The 17,237-nt window shown below is 35.7% G+C and overlaps 1 protein-coding gene across 3 annotated transcripts in view; it reads right to left on the bottom strand.

The window, feature by feature from the left end:
* The window catches only part of CACNA2D1 (calcium voltage-gated channel auxiliary subunit alpha2delta 1), a 551,478-nt gene that overhangs the window by 252,525 nt on the left and 281,716 nt on the right, over positions 1–17,237 (bottom strand). For all 3 annotated transcript variants that reach the window (XR_008528338.1, XR_008528337.1, XM_054564312.1), the window contains exon 6: positions 5,359–5,488. Coding sequence is in view for 1 of the 3 variants with exons in the window: in XM_054564312.1 (XP_054420287.1) it covers positions 5,359–5,488 (130 nt within the window). In the remaining 2 variants the exon portion in view is untranslated. The remainder of the gene's footprint in view (positions 1–5,358; positions 5,489–17,237) is intronic.

Genomic DNA, 17,237 nt, shown 5'->3' with positions numbered 1-17,237 from the left:
GTCCTACAACTAGGGAATTAAAGAAGAAGCAACGTCAAGACTTGAGAAAGGGGAGGAGATATGGATTGGGCTGGTCACACACCCACAGGAGGCAGCCTGGGAGGGGTATCTCAGCTATGGAGGTCCCCCCTGAGGAGTGAGGGATCCCAGCCACAATCCCAGCACCCTAGCCTGGTGTCCCAGTGCCAGGGAGATAAGTCTCCATAACTTCTGGCTGTGAAAACCAGAGGGATTGAGGCCGAAGGAGACAGAAGCTTCTGGAGTCCCAGGCTGTTCCTCATAAAGGTCCCAAACATGAACTTACTCAGACTCTCAGACTCATTCCCTCTGAATTCCAGCACTAGGACAGCAGCTCTAATGGTACCAGAGACACATGGGAAGAACTCAATTGTCTGGCATAAGGACAAGAGCTGAGGGGACAGCTTTTTCCCAGAAAAATGTGCTGATGGAGGCCATTTTCTGAGTCCTCTCCCTACAGAGATGGAAGAGAAGTGCATATCTGAGTCTCCGTTAATTTGGCACACACTGTTTGACCCTCCCTGGCGACTTGCTGAGGCCCTACACCACCCAACTTTCAGGCCTATCCAAGCTGCTTGAGTGTCTTTTCCATGCAAATGGCTTATCTTGGCTTATGCTTCAGATCTTCCTAAAATTTCTCAAATAAGCAGCATCTGGCTTCAGTGTGCCTCGTACCACTCTTTACGTGGCTCCAGGACAAGCACTAGAGGCAGCCAGTCTTGGTTCACAACTTGGCCTCACCTGGGCACTTCCAAGCCCAGCATAAGTAGCAGCCATCTGCAGATTGCTTTGTAGTTCACCCCGGGTGGTCCTAGGCAGAACACAGGTAGTGGCTGACACTGGTCTGTACCTCTCAGGAGGCCCCAGAACCAGCACACACAGTGGACAGCTTTATATCAAAGCACCATCACCCAACCACCTCCACAAGTGACACACTTAAGCGACAAATTCAGTGGGCACCAGAGTCCTACTGAAGTAAGTCCTGCTTTGAGGGGTGGGCCCCTGTGACCTTGGACCTCGGTGGTCCAAGGTCAGTGGTCAGTGGTTACAACCAGTCCTTACCAGTCCTCACAGCTGATCAGCCTGGGAGTAAATCCACCCCACTTATGCTCCAACGGCAATGAATGCTCAACTACAAGAGGAGGATGTGTAGTCCACAGAGAGGGGACACATCTTGAGTACCAGCTTGAGTGATCAGGGAAGCTATGTCACTGGACCCTATAGAAAGAACACCTATTACATAAGGTCACTCTACCAAGCCCAGGAGACATGGAAACTCTAATACATGGAAACAAACACAGGGAGGCTGCCCAAATGAGGAGACAAAGAAATACGGCTCAAATGAAAGGTCAGAAAAAAACTCCACAGAAAGAACTAAACAAAATGGAGACAAACAATTTACTAGATGCAGAGTTCAAAACACTCATTCTAAGAATGACCAATGAACTTAGTGAAAACCTCAACAGTATAAAAAAATACCAGTCAGAAATGAAGGATACACTAACTGAAATGAAGAATAATATACAGGGAATCAACAGTAGAGTAGATAAACCCACTAATCAAAACAGTAGTTTAGAATCCAAGGAAGCAGAAAACACCCCATTGGAATATAATAAAAAAATGAGAATAGTATAAGAAGGCTATGGGACAAGTTCAAGTGTACCAATATTTGCATCATGGAGGGTACCAGAAGGAGAAGAAAGAATGCAAGAAATTGAAAATGTATTTGAAAAAATTACAGAAGACTTCCCTAACTTGGTGAAGGATAGACACAACAGGTAGCATTCCAAACAAGATGAACACAAAGAGGACCACATTAACACATCAGAATTATAATGCAAAAGGTTTAAAATAAAGAGAGGTTTTTAAGAATTAAATGCAGCAGCAGAAAAGTAGTTAGTTACCCTCAAGGGAGCTGCCATATGACTGTCAGCTGATTTCTGAACAGAAACTTTGCATGTCAGAAAGGATTGGCAAGAAATATTCAAAGTGATGACAGGCTAGGACATTCAACCAAGGTTACTGTACCAAGCAAAGCTATCACTTAGAATCAAAAGAAAGAGAAAAACTTCCCTGGTGAGAAAAGGCTGAAGGGGTTCATCACCACCAAACCAGTATTATATGAAATGTTAAATGGTTTTCTTTAAGAAGAAATAAAAAAGATAAAAAACATGAAGAATAATATGGCAATAACTAGAAAAAACTCCACTTCGGTTTCCCCTTTTTCACCATTATTTTAACAAAGTTATAGTAAATAAATAAAATATTATATTAAGAAAGCTTAGCATGAAGTCAAGCATCTAGTAAACTCAATAAATGGTTATTATTATTATTAATCAGGTCACTGGAATTATAGGGTCTATCGGCCTTTGGTATTTGTAAAACGTATGCACAAAGTAACTTATCACTCTGGCAAATTATGTTTTAATTAGTTTTTGTTCTAGTTATCTATGCAAAAAATAATAAGTATATTTTTCACTTATTTTTGCCTCTTAAATAGCATTCCATTGAAAAATTAAGCCAAGTAATTTTGTTTTATATTCTCTGGGTAACCTACTCCTGAAGCAAAATTTTCTTTTTTGTCTACAGTCAGCCTTTTAATAGTTTAACAAAAATATTTCTGTTATAAGTTGGAGGAAAACAGCAACTGAAGAAGATTATGAAAAATACCATTTGGGTTATTTAGTTAGTGTTTGTATGTTAAAAAATATTCTATAGATCTATGCCTCAAACTGTTAACCATGATTAGTTTCAGGAGGAGCTTTTGGAGGAGATTTTCATTTCCTATGACATACATGTTAAATATGTATATGATATTGAAATTATTGCCAATGTGGTACATGGATTTTAGGAGAAGAATGTGTGAAGTAGTTCTGATATCTTTCATTGAGAATTTAATAGAAAATGGAAGGATTTCTTGGTAATTACTACTGGACTGCCTGAACTTCAAAGAAATTCACCTTAGAGTGGCAAAGAAACTGCTGCTTACTTGAATATAAGTGGAAGTGAGTGTGAAGACCCTCACTAAATATTTTTGTATATCTGAAGAGAGGGAGACTGAAGCTAGAGTGAGAATAGGCCAGTGGGGTAAGGGCAGCGGAGTCTGTGTACCATGAAAGGGCTAAGGTGGTGTGTCTGGTGCCATACAGCTAAGAAAAGAAACTCAGGCTCTCCTCTCCTCAAGTTCTACTAGGCAAGGGTGTCCGCATCCTGCACAGGATGGGGCTGTGGCTGGCCAAGGAAGGGAGCAAGAGAGGGGAGGAAAACAGTGCCGAGGCAAAGCTCTCAGAAACAACCATCGATTTATAAGAGGCAACAAAACAGAAACACAATCATAAAAGCTCTCCAGCACAATAAAAACATTCAAGTTGCATTCAGCTTTGTTCAACATAGTAATACAAGCTGGGAAATAGAGCCATGCCATCCATAGATATTGGCAAAAGACTGTTCTGACTCAGAATTTGTATACCCATTCATCTAGTTTGTTATTTTAATGTAATTTCAATAGAAGGACATAATTTTAGATTAATAAGAGTATTATCTGGTTTACATAGCCAACAAACAATAGGTGATAAAATTTGAGACAAAATAAGGTGGATGAAACATTTTTTAAATGAAAAACATAACCACAGAGGTGAGTATTGTCTAAATAGTTGCTATAATAGTTATAAAATATCATTGCAAATATCAAATAATTCTTCAGTAATAAACAACATGGCCAGAGTTAAAAAAAATCTGCATCCAAATCTCAGGTAATTTCTAAAAGGACTTAACAATTAATAAGGTAAGTCGGACTGTAAAAAGTTCAAATTATACTTAATTCTCATGGAACATCAGAAACTACCTATACACACCATTTTATATCAGTTATATGTAAAGAAATATCATATATTTAATAGCTTAAAGAATTTATAAAAAGAAAACAATATGTACTTGTTAAAACATTAAAAAAGAATAAAAACAATCAAGTATTTTAATGGGTGAAATTTGTTATGAAAAGAACCATACATGCACTTAACATTCCCTTTTAAACAACAAATAATCTCACAGTGAATCCAAAATATAAAAGTTAATTTATAATATTAGTTCCTGTGCTCAATCTTGTGTCTAAATAAACTTTAATTGTAATTAAGAGTAACAGCAAATACATCGAACTCACTATGAGCCTGGTAATGCAATCTATTAACTTACTTTATCCTCACATGCCTTTTGGGGTTAGTAATCTCACCCCCACTTTACAGGTGAGAAAATTCTTGCCCAGAATATCAAAGCATTTCCCTAAGAAAACAATATTGTTAAAATTCAGATTTGAATTTAGGCCATCTGGCTCCAGAATCCAGACAGCCCTGGATACACTCTGGATACCCAATACCCTCTAGAGCCTTTCTAATTAAGGGGAAAACAAGAAACGTACTTTTAAAAATGTTAACTGCTCCTTTCTCCTTACCACTGTATGTGAGGAGGCCAGGTATGAGGGGGATGGAAGTGAATGGGTTAGAAAACAAGTAACATCGAAGACCAGAGCTATGATGGAACAAAGACCCAGCTTTCTGAGTTACAGCTAGTCCAAGTCAATGATTGAGCTGTCTTTAGGGGAATTCCTGATTAGAATTCTCATGCTTTGCCTTAATTATATACAAGTGTTTCTGAGAAACATCCCTGACACAAGCTTCCTCCCCTGCACATTCCTAAACAACTTCCTCCCTCCCGTCCTTCCCTCTTCACAGTGAAGCCTTCTCAATCAAATCTTCCATGTAATGGTTTTCTGCTTCCTTAGATCTTTTGTTTATTCCTTTCCCCAACATTTCTTTTTATTTTGAGTCCATAATATATTGGAAGGGAGGTATCTTGACCTACATCCCAAGGTAAGGCAGAGAGAAAGAGAGTGACGGAGACCTAAAAGCACGGCAAGACGTGGAAAGAACTGGAGAGTCTGAAATATACGTACATCTCTCTTCTTTGACCAGTTTGTATGTTGGTGTAAAAATATTTGCATGTGCGCATTTGTGCTACATAGTTTTGAGTTTTAAAGAATATACCTATTAATTTTTAAGTTTTTGATGTCAACTGGAAAGGCAAAACTACTGACTAAACCACACAGTGGAAGGACATCTCCATGGAGCAGACTCTCCTAACACACATCTATCCAGTGAGGCCATCTGGAGCATAAACAGCTCGTGGAAATTAGGTCTCTTCCTTTGCACAAATCAGAGTTTACCACAGACTCATAAGTGACATGTAAACAAAACAGTATCACATTAGCTGCTTTTTGAAACAGCAATGACATTCATAAGACAGATGGGAACATGGTATTTGAACAGTTCACACTCTTTTACTTACAGCCCTCATAGATGTCGGTGGGAATATGGACCGCTGCATGCTGATAGGATACTTGTCGTCCAAAATTAGCATCATCGATAAAAACAGGTTTTATCCTCTGGCTGCCTGGCTCACTGTCATTTTTTTCAGGCTTTATAGGAAAAGATGGACAATAAACAGAATGTTAAAACTTATGCTAACACAGATATTCTCACATTCATGTCATTTGCCAAATGCTTGTTCTTCAAAAAAAGAACTAGAAGACTATTTTAAAATATAGTACCGTGATGGCATGAGATTTATTCACATTGTAACCTAACATCTCTCCTAATTTCCTAAATGGTAGAGTCACTCCTCAGGGTCATCCTGACAGAACTAGAGCTTTCCAACATCCAGTGCTTGTTAAAATGTATATTTAAAAAACATGGTAAGTGTCATTATTTTTTCTTATTATTTTTATTAAATGTATTGGGATGGCATTGGTTATAGGCACATATGCGATTTCAGAATAAGATTCTTTATGTACAACCAAATTAAAACTATCCCCTTGAAGGAAATTTCACTTTTATTTACCAACTTTATATTACGCAGTAGAGGATAATCCTGGGTTTGACAACTAATGGTACACATGACTGTAAAAATATAGCAATAAAAGATTACTTTATTTCATGCCTCCTTGACTTTTGCATGTTTCCCAGGTGAATGGCATTTTGTTTTAAAAAAGAAAGATTTATTGTAACTCTAAATACAATTAAATCCTAATTTGAACAATTGGTCTCCCAAGGTAGGAGCCAAGATCTAATCAATAATGATTCAGAAAAATCCCACAGAAGTCTAAGGTTGAAGATTCATTTTCTGTCTCTTCAAACTATACCTTTGATACTGAATTACCTGTTGCCCTCCTCTGACAAGATACTAAGAATCTCACTCATTTACTCAAAATGCATTTCCAGAGCAATTGTTTTTAGCTAGTTATGTTAAATCTTATTTGTTTTAGTTCAAATATAGTTATTTTAACTCTTCCCTAATTTTTGTTATTAAACTCAGACCTAAATTATCAACTCTTAGAGACTAATGTTCTCCATGTTTCCAAGGTAACATCCTCAAAACAAAACTGAAAGAAAATCACAACACTTGACTATTTTGGCAGCACACTGTAGTAATGCAAATAATAAATAATGGAAAAGACTTAAGTGGACAGCCGATTTCATACGGAGGCTGTAAGAATGTGCAACAACATAAAGTCAGCAGGTCTATAAAGAAGTGACTGTGTTTGACTTTCCACAAGGCTCTGAACATTCACATGGTCAGACAACATTAGTATCTTGAGATATTTTAATACCTTTATACACACAAACGCACACATATTTATTTTTTTCTCTAGGGAAATGGCAACAATGAAAGATTATTTAGACACAAGTATAAGCCACAAGGCTTATTTATTTAGCAATGGCTTCTAAAGGTATAGGTCTGACTGATCAATAGGAAATAAAATCAATTTAATAGTCCATGACCAAATCATTTTTAAATGAAACATCAAGAAAAGAAATATAAAAGTACACTGTAGAAAAGGGAGAAAATTATATTGTGAAACCTGTGGTTTAGTTAGATAAGACTGGGTGTGTGTGCACATACATGAGAACATGTGTGATTTGAATTGTAACATGTCACTGATAAAAAAATATTTGGAAACAGACCACTAATTTTCATTTGTAAGAACACCACAAAGATATAATTGTTCCTCTATTAACAGACTGAATATGCAAAATAGCAAAACAGTAGTGTGAAAGTCTAAAATTTAGCAACATATTTACATATGAAAATCACAAACTATGCTTATCTAAAACAGAGGTTAAGCATGTGTAATGTGAAGGACATGAAAAAAGTGAAGATTGCAAAGGAGAGAAATTGCAGAGCAAAAATGAATGCTTAATCTAATACACTCGCCTTGATTGCAATTGTTAATAAAGGAAAGAATGAAAATAACTGGGATTTGGTCTTGGATTCAGCTGTGAACTTTAATACACTTTAAAATTCACCCTCTATTTTGTGGTTGTCTATTCCCGGGCACTATTGACTTGAATAAGAGAAAGGCATGTTAAACTATTTTCATTAACAACATGGGTGTAAAGAGGGTTCCAATTAATAGATAGTTAGCATTCAGAATTAATGAAAAGTCTCAAAATTTACTTTTAAACAGTGGTTTCTTAAAGTGTGGTCCTTGTGGGGGGCAACGTCAGCACCCGTGGAAACTTTTTTGAATACAGGCTCTCGGCCCCCTCAGCTCCTAGTCAATCAGAGGGACCATGGGAGGGGCTGAGCAATCAGTGGTTTAACAGACCCTCCAGGTGATTCTGATAATCACTAAAATTGGAAGTCCAGAGTTTTAAAGTATCAATAGTTTAAATTAGGCATACATTTTTATTTAATAGAACTAGTCATGAAAAAATTAGCATTGATTAGTTATAAGCATTTTAATGGATACCTAAATTTTCTACCCTCCACCTATAAGGCAGTTTTAGTCTTACAGTGCATGCCCATGGTAATATGGTGAATAATATTTGTCAAAGGATGCTTCAAAAGAACGGTCTCTCATCATACTCTAGGCTAGGGGTTACCTCCATCCTGAAATAAACTAGGAAAATGCTGCCTGTTATATACTTCTATTAAGAGAATATAAGAAAGTACATTGGCATTATCAAATGTTCTGAAATAAGCTCTACTAAAAATCTGTTTTAACATAGTGTTCTCAAGCTTACAGAAACTTGAAACTTTTTTCAAAAAATAGTATCTATTACAAAAAACATACAGAATGTCATGGAAAGACACAGTGGAAAGTGTAGAAGTCAGCGGATCTGATTCTACTCTGTTGCATTAGTAACATCTCAAACTCGGGCCAGTTAACTGTTTGTTGGGCATCTGTTTCTTGACTACAGAGTGGTCCTGACCCTTGAAACAATCAGAATTACCCGGGAGCCTCTTCCGCCACCAACAAAGCCCTGCAACACAACGGGGAGAACGTCTTCTCAAAGAATCTCTCAGTTGATTTGAATATTCCCTCCTATCTTAAATTAAGAACCCTCAAATTAAACAATCTATAAGGTTAATTTTATTTATAAAAATATAGGTCCTTTTCTATAATGTTAGAAAATAACACATTATTTTTGTAAGCATATCTTTTTCAGGAATTCAATTCACATCTATTTCTAGCAAATTGTAGATATGTAAAAAGTAGAAAGATTAGATGATGACAAACTGACAGAAAGACAGTGAACTAAATGTATGAATTAAGGTGAGGAATACATGGAAATGTGTAAATATTTCATTCATTACTCACTCAAAAATATTTAGTGGGTAGAGTGAAGAATTTATTGATATTGACTTTTATAGAAATGCCATGTAATATCTAAATCTGGAAACAATAGTAAAATGGTTACAATAGTAATGAGAGTGATTATGTTGAAAATATATACATATATATGCATGCTATAGTTGTTAAAAATTATTCGAAGTTTAAATAACAAATGTTAAGCAAAAGAAAAAAAGGCTTATTTATTTTGAGAGGAAAGATAGGTAAAGGGATATATGCATAGATGTGTACACAGTAAATGTTATCTGTGCTATAAATGGTTTTGTAGTTATGAGATATAATTGTAGTTATGTTTGTGTGTTCTTGTTTTTTACAATAATACAGAAGCATGTATTATATTTTTATCAGAAAAAATATTGATTTTTCTTTTAAGTCCTTTCTGGAGTTCTGTTAAACATTATATGATTATCTTATGAAGGTTAAAGTTGCTTATATTTACTCTGAATCCTCTCACACATAAAAATTACAATTTTAATAATATTGATTTATTTCAATATATTTTATTGAGATTTTTTTCATTTTTGAAAGTATTCTAATTGTTTTACATATATTAGCTCATATAATCTTTTTAAAAAACATTTTTTTAATTTATTTTTAGAGGGAGGGGACGGGAAGGAGAAGGAGAGGGAGAGAAACATCAGTGTGTGGTTGCCTCTCGCGCACCCCCTACCTGGGACCTCACCCTCAACCCAGGCGTGTGCCCTGACTGGGGATCGAACCACAGGGACTCTTTGCTTCACAAGCTGGCACTCAATGCACTGAGCCACACCAGCCAGGGTGAGATTTTTTTCACTTTTAAATCACCAAATAAAGGGCTTTTAGAAAAAACTTTAAAATAATAATGTATTTCTTCACTTGTATAATCATGTATCAAGAATAGTTTTAAAGCGCAGTTGTTAACTTTATTAAGAAAAACTAATACTGCTGTTCTCCATGGTCCTCCCTTTTATAGTCTCTGTAAATTAAAATAATTTCATGAAAATATCAGAATTCTTAAATGCAAACCATTTATTTTCTTGAAGTTAGGAAATTATTGTTTCTGATACCATTATAATCAATGTCTTTTCCTATATTAATATATTATGTCATTGCATAGTATAATTAAAACACAGCAAATATTGGACACAAAGGAATTGTCTGAGAAAAGGAATTTGGGGAAAAGCTACTTAACATATTATTTAATGTATAAATTAGAAATTTAAAATAAATTATTCCCCTGGAATTACGATTTTCTTGTTTAAGTTATTATATTTCTTTTTAACAATTTCCCCCACAAAATCTCTTCTGAATTCTCCAGACTTCCCCATAAAAATGTGTACAAAGAAACTGAGTGGACTGATTCTCAAATGTAGTCAAGTGCACTTGGTAAAATACGTAAGTGAAACATGAGAAGACTGTTTCTCAGACTATTCGTCAATATAATTTCAGTTATTAAATAATAGATTAGATCGCTCAGAGACAGAGGTACTGGCCAGTGTTGGATGGGTAGGTCATTGAATTTTACAAGCAGTATATATTAGCAAATTTAGTTTGGAAAATCACAGTGACAGGGCTGTGACAGACAGAAAAGACTTTTGCATATTTAATATATTTATATCAAGGTAAACACTCATAGAATTGATATCTATAAAAACACATTTGTTTTTAATATTTTATTTTTTCATGTTATTAATTTAAAACTATTTCTACTGAAAATAAAAAGTTCAGAAATTAAAAATTTAATATATCTTATCTAAATTGCAATAGAAACCAGCTTAATCATGCTGTACAATTCAGATTAAACATGCCCATTGAGAGACTTGATTCACAATCATACTGTGACTAGGTTTATCTCACCTTGCTATCTATTATTTTTCTGTCCCATAAAGCTGTGAGAAAATCAGCTGATACTAAATAAGGATGGTTTACTGAGAACTCTATAGAAGTATTAAAATGGGTACTTCTATCTCACTAATGAAGTTCAATAAATGAGCTGTTATGAAATGAACCAAATTCTTCAATAACTAGGGGCCACAGTTTTGTATACAATTCTCCAGTACATACATGTGTATATTTTAAAATTTCCACCTCTAAATACATTCTTTTCTTTTTTTTACAACTAAAACAAATTATTTACAACAGGGCCTTGCAATCACTCTTTGGATTAAAAAGTAATGTTGCCTCTGAAACCACTAGACCATCACTGGGATCTAAGCATTCTGTGATGCTCCATTAGTTAAGGCTGGTTAACAGTTCTGACTCCTACAGAGAAAAGCCTCCATTTTACTAAATTACTTGTATCAATTAGAAATGGAAATTCATCAAAGCAGCTGCAGCTGACCATGTCCAATTAATGAATAATGAATAGACATACAAAGCTGCTAAGCCTTCATCCATCCACACTTGTTCTGGTTGGCTTGTAGGCTAGGCCGGGATATTAAGTAATGGACCCAGTTACAATGGCAATGAAAAGGCTGTTGAGTCTCCTGAGCTAATTAGTTTATGCTGCTATTTTTATCTTTAGGATGCTTTGTCTCAGAAGTATCGAGCAGATGAAGAGAATTAGAAGGAAAATATGAGCTGGGTGATACTAAATAAATTAACCACTAAGGACTTAAATAATTGTCTTTTGCATTACTAAATCATAACAACAATAAGAAAAAAATTATGAACTTAATAGACATTGTTCTCGCAAACACTGAGTTTAGCTAAGCATAGTATGTTTCATGAAGAAATTGATTTTTTTAAAATTAATTCCGAAAATTTATCCAGTTCTTCAGGTAGTTAAAATGGTATAACTCTTTAGATTTACCTTGTGGGAAAATGATAGCATTAATTCTTCAGAGGCAATTTATTTAACATATTAAGAAAAGAATGTTTTGTAGTTAACATGAAAGGTAAATTAAGAACATTAGTGATGGAAAGAAAATTGCAGAAATAATTCTAGTTCTTAAAGATTAGATTCACTGTTAAGCCTTCATGTATTGTTCTTCTACTAATTATGATACATAAAATAGAAGGAAGAAACAGCCTGATATAAGCCATCTTTGGGAAAAAAGTAAGCAGCTTGAAATTGTTTAATAACTTAAAGGAAGATAGAAAGTTAAAAATACTACAGGAAATATATTAAAGCAAAATATATACATTTTTAAATATAACAGTCAAAGACAGGTATGAATATGAAACACACAAAACAACTAAAATAAGTCAAAAGTGATACTGATCACTGCAACAATTTACTTATTAAATTAAATTTAAGCGAAAAAAAGGCATTTCTCAGATAAAATATATTAAGGTTGCTGGTAATAATTACAATAACATTTTTAAAAATCAGAATCCACAGTCTGAGAACATACTCAAAATAAAGCTGATGAATTTTTAAGTTTGCCTGATGGAGGAACTCCCTTCCCAGGACCTAGCACCCAATAAGAATGAGGGTCATTAGATCACAGTACAGGTACGTATGATGACAAGAAGAGGTGCGGCTGATTTAAATTCAACGAGTAGTGTGCAATTTTCAAATCATTAGCATTGTAAATATACGTATTTTTAAAATATATATGTAACCTAAATTTTGAGAAGACGCTGACAGGATATTTTTTCCTACTAAGGGATTGTGAAATGGCATCTTAAATTTGAAAAGCACTGTATGATGTCAGGTAGTCCAAAAATTCTATATAGCACACCCTCATGAAAACCATCTAGTATTATACATACTACAGTATAAAAGAAAAACACTTAAATGAGATCATTCTATTTCTAAAATTTTAAAAGCAAATTTTACATTATAACTATTATGATAGACAAATATACTTTTCAAAATAGAGTCAGAGAGAAAAAGTTAAACAACTTTTCAAGATGAAAAGATCCATTATTTCCCCTTGCTATCCACAGCAAAGATGAGATAATGCCATACAACTGTGTTGTCCAAGAGCCAGGGCTCCAGGATTCCAAGATCTTACCATATTCAGAATGAAATGAAAACCTGGTGGGGAACATCCTGTCTGGTTTCAGGAACTGCAGCCCCGCCAACAGGTGAAAGGGCCTCAGGCTGGAAATAATCAAGGAGGCCTTGGGAAAACAGGCCACTGAGGAGATGAAACCTGTCCCCCTGGCAGGGGTGCAGTCCCTGCCCCCCTCACATCATTCTGCTTGGCCCCGTGATGGTGGTAGTCAAAGCTGGTTAAGGTCTCTCAAAAGGAGGGATGACCTAAGCCAAACACGGCCAATATGGGCAGCAGGTCAAGGACGTGGGGGATACTGAGTAAGGGCAAAAAGACCCGCACCCCTCGGCTCAGCCTGGATATGGCCAGGGTCCTCATTCTATCTGAGAGAAGTCTCCCTGTGTCTTGGCAGTTCCCTCCCCCAACCTGGCTCAGACTTGAAACAATACTGGAGGCAGTCCTAAACTGGATCTAGCAGTTCCCAGGGGAAATCAGGCCTAAAAGTACATTCTTAAAGCATGCTTTGTTTCTCCCTCAAAAGCTATGCTAGCCAGCTCACGCTGGGAAGGGAATTTACATTATTCACAGACCCTAATCTCAAACCCCTTGGCGCTCTCAATGTGTACGCTCTCAGGTTTACTAGCCCCCTCTCAGACCCATGTAAATCAGTGTGTTCCTGCCATTTGTTTTCTTCAAAATATAACCTATTCTCTGTAAACACTAACATACTGATGTATTGAGATCGCCCATTACCTAGACCGCTGATAATCCCTTCAATAAAAGCCTTTGGACAAAGGGGCTCAGGGCCTTCTCCATTAGAGGGAAGGGCCATGCCCCCCTCTCCCAGCAAACAGAGAAGTGCTTTGCGATGACTCATGTTATTCCCCCCCATCTGTGACAACCCCTGTATGGGCTCTACGGGATTCAGAGCCCTGCTCCCTCCTCAGCTGCCTCTGGACTGTGACCCTCAGATCCAGGAGCCTCGCGCTTACTACAACGTATCGCTCCCCACGACAAAAACCCCTGTATGGCCCACTTGTAATATTCCCTACCATCTATTTCCTGCCTGACACCCATTCTTGCTTATTATGTTCCTGCCTCAGTGACCTGTTTTCTGCTCCTCACACACCTCAAGCTTTTCCTGATTTAGACTTCGTTGTACTCTTTGTGCCTTTTGCTTTTTTATTTTTCACTGGTCTACTTTCATAGCACCAATTTGCTCTTCACATTTCAGTTGAAAAATGCTGCCTTGGACATTTCCCCATGTAAATTATTCCCCCATAGAATCTCGAAAATATCACCCTAAAGTATCAACCGTATCCAGAGCTTTACTCTACTTTAGTTATCTAACTTCTTATTTGCCCATCTTTGCTGTCTCAGTGCACTAAAAAGTAAGCTCCCTGAGGGTAGGAGACATCATTGACAAGGTTGTATCCCTGGCACCTAGCATATCACTTAAAGCTGTACTTTCTTCCTATATTAGTATCACTTGTTGAGTGACTCAATAAAGGTGAATCCATGTTTTCTGGTTCCCAAACTTATGCTCTTTTCTAGGAAAAATGCTGGAAGCAATTTGGTAAATGGACAGAGAGTGCATTGAGTCAGGAATCTAGGTTCCTAACTTCATTCCAACTCTGAATCCTTGCTATGTCTCGTCAGATATTATTTACTTAAATAAGAAACAGAGGGAAACAAGATCCATAAATTTCCTTCTAGCTCTAAGAATTCTAACTCTAAAATGTATAAACTTTAACTTAAAGAAAATTTTAATGCCAAATAACTGCAAGAACATTTAAATGGTTAAATGCTGGAATAAAGGAGAATTTATTAAAAAAAAAAAAGTTTATTTGTATCCAGGCCCCTTGCTCTTGAGCATTTACATTTTAATTTAGAGCAATACATTCCTAGCATAAAGCTACAGACATCAAACAGAAAATGTGTAGGTACATATACATTAAAACATTAGGCTTTTCTTCTCAATTTCACAAGTTTTATTCTTTCACTAACATCACTGAGTAATAATCAAGAGACCGCCTTTTTGATAAGATCTTAAATAAAAATAAATACACCATGTATCAGTGGTCTCCAAAAGAATTCATTGGGGGTAGGGGTTGAAAGAACACAGAACATATCTATTTCTAGCACGTGAAGTAAGAAAAAAAAAGAAAGTTTACTAATATTTACTAAGGGCTTGACATCAGCTCTCCCCCCTCCTCCCACCTCACGGTGTGTGAACTGCTCGCAAGCCCCCTGTTATACTCCGGGCACCAAGGAGACGTGTAGACTCCACGGGCAGCCAAGTTGCAGCAGCCTTCTCACTTGTACAGTCGCTTGCAATGCCCTATTCTCTAACTTACATGTAATTTACTCATTATCTTTTCTGGTTTAACCTATTTCCTAAGAGCCATTGGCTTTACAAAATATCTGCAAATTAATGATTAAAGATTAAATTCTGGCAATAGAAGCTGCACTGAACAAACTGATGATGCTTCTGTTTATTCCTAGCATTAGCTTTTCTTCATCCTCATTACAAGATAAAAAACAGTGATTTCATTAGTTTAATTAGGCAAATTGGTCAAAAAAATTAACATTATGAAGAACATTTTAAATATAATTTATATTTACTATTGATAATGTGTTCATTGGGTCTGTTGAGATATTCCAATGGTAATATAAAGTAATCATAATTAATAAAGGCATTTAATAACTAGCATCCAGAAAAATCTTTACATGTCTTCTAGTGATTTTTAATGCCATGTCACTTTAAACCAATACTTTATAAAATTGTAATAAACAAAGATTTAGAAGTGTCTTTTGAGGTTTTTCAACACATTAAGAGTAAATATATAGAATTTATAAGTAAACATTCTTATATAGGGAGAAGCATTTTTTAAATTGATATACATGTCCAAGCAAAAAAAAAGAAAAAGAAAAGGTTCACGATACTGTTCTAAAGAATCTACTGTCCTCCTTTGTACACTGTACACTATGAGGTGAATTTGTAATGCCCACATAATACACTGAATTTTCCAAACTTAATGAATATTTGTTAAGTTCTTAATAAATATGTCATACACTACTTCTGGAAAGAAAGAACTGGATGCAGAATCTATAAGAGAATTTTTCATGCTCAAAAAAGGAAAGGAAGAATCAATCTTTAAACTATCCTTGCAAAGTGAACATGTGTCCAAGTGCAGAAAGCATTAAAAATACCTAGAGACTCAACGATTTTAAAACAACCACCCCAAAACATAAGGAAGAATGTCTACAAAAAAATTGAATCTAATCTAATCTTCATTTTTAATTAGTTTTATAAGTTTTTATCTCAATGACTCCTAGGGTGGTCCTATTTCACACACGGTGCATGCATTAATTTTAAGGTGTCCATTAATGCATATCTCTGGCAATAAGCGGGTCAGGTCAATGCAGACTATGATTCAAAGTCTAACAATCTTTTTAATCATCAATATTTTACTTTTCCTACTGCAAATCACGGACAACGATGAAACGGGCTGGAAAAAATATAAGCCAAATGACACAGTTAAATATGGACAAAATAATGGATAGGTATAATCAATGAAAATTTTAAATCAAAACTGTCTCCAAAACTTTTAACCTTTGGTCTTGATTTATAACCTTTCCGTGGCAGGGCCCTCTCCCATGCCCACGGGTACTGGAGCACAGCACCACAATGCAGTGCTCCTGCCGTGGACCGCGCCGACCGCGCCGCGCGCTCAGTTCCCTGCACCGCCAAGCACCTAGTGCGCGCCTTAGGCTCAGTAAGTTTCACTTGTCGTACCTCAAAATCATTACAATAATAGTATGTGTTACTAAAGATTAGTATGAACATTAAACAATATATTGCACATAGAGCATTTACTGCCTACTAAAGAATAAACATATATATGCTTATAATCCGACCCAAACATATATCAATCAAAATATTTAAGCCATTTATTTTAGATGCACACACACAAAAGCAACTTTGATTAAACCAGTTATTATACAACAGTGATTAATATTCCATCTCTAGGCCATCAGCTCGTTGAGCACTCAACATCAGTCATCAGCAGAGCCTGAAGTAAAGGCTACATACTACAAGATAGTAAGAAATTATTTTTAAAGTTAGAAAAAAACCTAGACTTTGATTATTTTATTAACAATTAGAATAGGTTTCATCACTGATGCATATTCCTTCTTGAATCAGATTTATTTACTTATATAAAGTAAGATAAAATCATGAAAGATTGGGCTTTTAAAAGGCATTTAGTTCGACATTATGTTGGAATTAAATTTAACGTGGACAAGACTCTGCTAAGAAAATAAATAGCAACATAAATATGCATGGGAATTCAGCAGACTAGCCTTTTAAAAGTCCCAGACAGGTCAAATTTTTAACATGATCAATAAAATAAAATGCAGCAAATAAATCAACTCAATTTATCGACATGAGAATTCAAAGTTAAATTTATTTCATTTGGATTTTAGTCAGAAACATAGATCTTGGAATTAGGTTAATAAGAGTTTGTAATGATCTGCATTCCCTCCCTCGCTTTGGGAACCGACAGCGCAGCTTGCGGCCTCAACGCAAGCCTTCTGGGAGGCTG

The sequence above is a fragment of the Pteronotus mesoamericanus genome, unplaced genomic scaffold, assembly GCF_021234165.1.
Source record: "Pteronotus mesoamericanus isolate MK-2021 breed Mesoamerican mustached bat unplaced genomic scaffold, CSHL_Meso_final scaffold_85, whole genome shotgun sequence".
NCBI classification, from domain to species: domain Eukaryota; kingdom Metazoa; phylum Chordata; class Mammalia; order Chiroptera; family Mormoopidae; genus Pteronotus; species Pteronotus mesoamericanus.
This window is presented reverse-complemented; position numbering and strand designations above follow the sequence as displayed.